Consider the following 5,487-nt stretch of genomic DNA (forward strand, 5'->3'; position numbering starts at 1 on the left):
ATTCTTCAGCCCCAGCTAACCAGAACCACAGAATCTTCACAATCAAAACAGCAATGGCCCTGATAAGAGTCTTTAATCTTCCCTCTGAAATTTCACAAGCCAGGCCTCCATCTTCTTCACTGTTCTCAACATTATCTTCCAAGCTCCTATACAACATCTGACAGAGCTCTTAACACCAAATGGATCTTCTAGCCCAAAGTTCCAAAGTCCTTCCACAGTCCTCCCCAAAATATGGTCAGGTTGTCACAGGAATACCCCACTCCCAGTACCAACTTCTGTATTGGTCAGGGTTCTCTAGAGTCACAGAACTTACAGATAGTCTCTATATAGTAAAGGAATTTATTGATGACTTACAGTCTGCAGACCAATTCCCAACAATGGTTCAGTAGTAGCTGTGAATGGAAGTCCAAGGATCTAGCAGTTACTCAGTCCCACAGGACAAGCAGGCGAAGGAGAGAGAGCTCCCTTCTTCCAATGTCCTTATATAGTCTCCAGCAGAAGGTGTAGCCCAGATTAAAGGTGTGTGCCACCACACCTTTAATCCCAGATGACCTTGAACTCGGAGATCTCCCTGTCTTAATTTTCTGGAATCCATAGCCACTATGCCTCAAGATCTCCATACCAAGATCCAGATCAGAAACTTCTATCTCCCAGCCTCCAGATTAGGGTCACTGATGAGCCTTCCAATTCTGGATTGTAGTTCATTCCAAATATAGTCAAGTTGACAACCAGGAATAGCCACTACAGAGGCCAAGCCATCTTCCCTTTGATGTTCTTTCTCAGAGGCCAGGGGGACTCTTTTAAAGAGTTTTGTGTATACAGGACACACATTTTGTTAAGCAGGGGACAATCACATGCATCAGACACAGGAAACTAACAGCACACCTGCTGGACCTCCTTCAACACCTAGGCATCTCTTGAGGCCTGTGCTCTGCTGAGACCTGGAGACCAACTTCCTGTAATGTTCCCAGGATGACTATACATACTACTACACTGCCATAAATCCTCAAAGCTTACAAACAGCCAACAGGACTACTACAAGGAAAAGTCCTATGTTGACAGTTACCACAGAACAGCAAGAAGCATGGTGGGGTGGTGCTATGGTTCACACCCCTCTTCATCACTAGGGCAGGTGACCCTCTGAAGAAAACAAGGAGGCAGCAGGATGGAACAAGAAAACTAAAACCCACTCTTTGCAGAAAACACCCAAGCATATTCAGACTGGAGTAGAGAAGTTTGCCAAGAATGAGGGTCATTCTGGGCATCCATCAGCAATGGCCCTGGCTTTCTAGGCTAGCATCAGAGCCAGCAGCCTCCAGGCAGGTGCCAGCCAGGCCCTCAAGGACAAGAAGAGCATCAACCATGAAGAATAGAACGTAAGCTCTGCTTCTTGCCTGCCTGACAGCCAGGTGTGTGCCCACCCCGGCCATGGTCATGCTGGGACTCCTGCTGGATAATGAGATATTGAGAGCTGGTAGTTCATTAAGACCCTGTCACAAAATAAAAATACCTGATATTTCACTCTGGCATCCACATGTGCATGCATGATTTGCACAAGCTAACAGAGTACACACACACACACACACACACCTGGTCAAAGGTTTGTAGCAGAAGGATCTCTGCGACTCTAAGCCTGTCCAGCCTAATCTGTGAGCCACAGATGTATGAGAGTTTGTTTGCAGACAAGGTGGAGAATGACTGAGGAAGACTGCTGGTGTTCATTTCTGGCCTGCATGTGCATGCACACAGACACATGTACACATGTACACACACACACACACACACAGGCCAAGTACCTCTCATCCAAAACCTGAAATCTGAAAACACTGACTTTCAGATTCAGGCGTCCTGCCCAACACCTTCACTCAGTACATGGAGATGAAGCCCTCCAAGAATCCCCAACCGGTGAGAGAATGCCCCACTGGCTCAGCCCTTCTGACATCCATTCTGCCTCAGGAGAAAACAGCAGGTGTTATCATGACAACACAGATACTAAAGACTCCAGTCAGATGTAGGAGCCACCTGCTGGGGTAGGAGAAGGTTCAGCATCAGGAATCTTGAACCAAAACATATGTGAACACATGGGGGCACTGTGGCTAAGCCTTCAAGGCATCTGCAGCAGCAGCTTAAACGGACCAGGGATCTTTGGGAATCTGCCTGTAGGGTATGTGAGAATCTGTGGTAACTGTCAACATAGGACTTTTCCTTGTAGTAGTCCTGTTGGCTGTTTGTAAGCTTTGAGGATTTATGGCAGTGTAGTAGTATGCATAGTCATCCTGGGAACATTACAGGAAGTTGGTCTCCAGGTCTCAGCACAGCACAGGCCTCAAGAGATGCTTGGTCTCCAGACACTTCCCCAGGAACCCTTGAACCCCGACCACCCTTTTTGGGGCATAGTCCAGGCAAAGGCTGAACATATAACATTCTGATTATAAACTGACCTAGACAGATAATCTAGAACATGGAGGCCAGAGGCCCAAAGGCCTGCACTGAAGGAGCGAGGCATCAATGCAGGGATGACTATACACTGCAGGGGTGAGGCATCACTGCAAGGATGACCACATACTGCAGGGATGAGGCATCACTGCGGGGATGACAACACACTATAGGAGCAAGGCATCACTGCAGGGATGACCACACACTGCAGGAGCAAGGCATCACTGCAGGGATGACCACACACTGCAGGAGCGAGGCATCACTGCAGGGATGACCACACACTGCAGGGGCGAGACACCACTGCAGGGATGACCACACACTGCAGGGATGACCACACACTGCAGGGATGACCACACACTGCAGGGGTGAGGCATCACTACAGCGATGACCACACACTGCAAGAGCGAGGCATCACTGCAGCAATGACCACAAAGCTGACTGGAGTCCTCAAGGTACTCCCTGACCTGAATGTGCTTCCCTTCTAGGTGAGAACTGCAGAGTGCTGGAGGACTGTGTGGGACAATAGGAAGAACTGCTGGCATTGTTATTCACAGCTGAAAATATCACACAAGACATTCCAGAAGTGAATGCCACCTAAATGGGACCTTCCACACCATTCTAGGCAGGAAAGCAAAATGTCCCACAGCAATTTTGCCTGTGATCCACACCAAATGCCTGCTATCTGTGCCTGCCCCTTAGAAACTACCTGGTTTATCAAGGGGATGGCCTTTAAGAACACTCTTGACAAAATAGAGGCCCCAAAAGTAAGAGGGGCAGTAAAGAGGTACAGGGGCCATAGACCATGGGGACTGACAGAAGTTGATGCTAGACTCACTAGACTCATCACTGTGTCTAAGCCTGAACCTGGCAAAGGCCCCAAAGGTGTCCTTCAGGATCGGACTGTGGATGCCCCTGTGCCCTCCACCTCATCCACTCACAGTGGCTTTAGGAGTGTCTTAGTCAGGGTTTCTATTCCTGCACAAACATCATGACCAAGAAGCAAGTTGGGGAGGAAAGGGTTTATTCGGCTTACACTTCCATGCTGCTGTTCATCACCAAAGGAAGTCAGGACTGGAACTCAGACAGGTCAGGGAGCAGGAGCTGATACAGAGGCCATGGAGGGATGTTCTTTACTGGCTGGCCTCCCCTGGCTTGCTCAGCCTACTCTCTTATAGAACCCAAGACTACCAGCCCAGGGATGGTCCCACCCACAAGGGGCCTTTCCCCCTTGATCACTAATTGAGAAAATGCCTTACAGTTGGATCTCATGGAGGCATTTCCTCAACTGAAGCTCCTTTCTCTGTGATAACTCAGCTGTGTCAAGTTGACACAAAAATAGCCAGTACAAGGAGTAAAGGACTTCATTACCTTTTTTGCTTTCTTGTCATATTGCAGATACCGGGACTCCACCACTCTTCTTCCTGCAAGAGACACAATGTTTGTCATAGAATATGAATATGTACCAGGAAGACCCAGAGCATGACCAGGACCCTAGAATGGAGAACAGGACTGGTCCTTCATGCTCAATGACAGGAAAATCAACCAGCCTTCTGTTCCCTGCAGACTGGCTCCTTCAGCCTTCCAGGTATGCACAGAGCAGATACTAAGTATCATCGGATACTTAGTGTTTAGAAGACAGTTATAGAATGCCTCTTGCATGCAGGTCCTTGGACTGCAAGCATCAGGGCATCAAGTAGAATCCAAATACAGAAACATTCTAGAAAGTGAAAGCCAGGGGCCGGTGGGATGGCTCACTGGGTAGAAGGCTTGTCACCCAGCCTGATGACCTCAGTTCCACGCATAGGACCAAGATGTAAAGAGAGAAATTACTCCTGAGCACCATCTTCTGACCTCAGTCTTGTATACCATGGCAGCCCCATCCCCCTTCAAGTAAATAAGTGTAATTTTTTAAAAAGATGCAGGAGAAATGGTTCATTGGTTGAGTGCTTGTTGCTCTTGCAGATGTTCAGAGTTTAGTTCCCAGCACGCACATGGAGGCTCACAACCATCAGTAGTGTCAGTTCTAGGGTATTCAATGGCCTAAGGCTCACCACCATCTGTGACATCAGTTCTAGGGAATCCAATGACCTCTCTAGTCCCAGAGAACAGAGCAGCCTATGTGTGCGCATAGGCACCTCTCACTCACCATGAAACAAACCTAAACAACAAAACATCCCATGCCTTCCTGGATCTGCCCCTCCCTGGGGGAGTCTGTCTGTTCTGTGCTTCAACTCTAGGAAGCCTTGGCCTTGTTTTTACTGCCTTCTTATTCTTTATATCAGCAGAGAAAAAAGATCCATTCCTGGAACCCTAGAGGATACTGCCATGATATCACTACCATGTTGGCATGAATTTGGGGATCTCTCCCAAGATCCAGCCGAGGTATCTAGAGGTCAGGAAAAGGATGCAAAGAGTCAAATAAGTTTGCCCAGAGCTTGCAACCAGGAAAAAAGCTTGGAAAATGCAGGCCATATGTGGGATTCTGACCCTGGTTCAGTTAAACCCTCTGGAGCCTGCAGCTAAGACAAACAGACACACTGGCCTGAGTGCCCAGGACATATATCAGAGCCCGTTTGCCAACCACAGAGCACTCTAAATCATTCCTCTCAGCTGGACCTTGTTCCTCTCCACCTCAGCAACCCGTACTTCTCAAGAAGTGAAGCTACCAGGTTAAAAACAACAACAAACTGAAGGCAGGAAGAGCCGTCAGCCGCCCAGGAACAGGGAAGCCAGTACACATGGCTCCTGTTCCTGCATGGTCAGTCCCTGCATGAGCCATGGCCACCTCTTCACTTCAGAAATGGTCACAAGCTTTCCTCTTCCACTGATTCCAGCCTTGACCATGGGTGGGACCCTCATGAGACTCAATAAGATGCAGGCCTCCTAAGACACTTTGGCTTCCTTTGACGGCTACTGAGCTTGTGCCCTCCAGCCTGGCTGTGATGGTTTGTATATTCTTGGACCAGGGAGTGGCACCATTTGGAGGTGTGGCTTTGTTGGAATAGGTGTGACCTGGTTGGAGTAGGTGTGTCACTGTGGGTGTGGGCATAA

The 5,487-nt window shown here is 48.6% G+C and overlaps 1 protein-coding gene across 3 annotated transcripts in view; it reads right to left on the bottom strand.

The window, feature by feature from the left end:
• The window catches only part of Haus8 (HAUS augmin like complex subunit 8), a 21,444-nt gene that overhangs the window by 8,151 nt on the left and 7,806 nt on the right, over positions 1-5,487 (bottom strand). For all 3 annotated transcript variants that reach the window (XM_029480295.1, XM_021170538.2, XM_029480296.1), the window contains one exon: positions 3,805-3,857. In XM_029480295.1, coding sequence (XP_029336155.1) covers positions 3,805-3,857 — 53 coding nt within the window. The remainder of the gene's footprint in view (positions 1-3,804; positions 3,858-5,487) is intronic.

The sequence above is a fragment of the Mus caroli genome, chromosome 8 (genome assembly GCF_900094665.2).
Source record: "Mus caroli chromosome 8, CAROLI_EIJ_v1.1, whole genome shotgun sequence".
Taxonomy (NCBI): domain Eukaryota; kingdom Metazoa; phylum Chordata; class Mammalia; order Rodentia; family Muridae; genus Mus; species Mus caroli.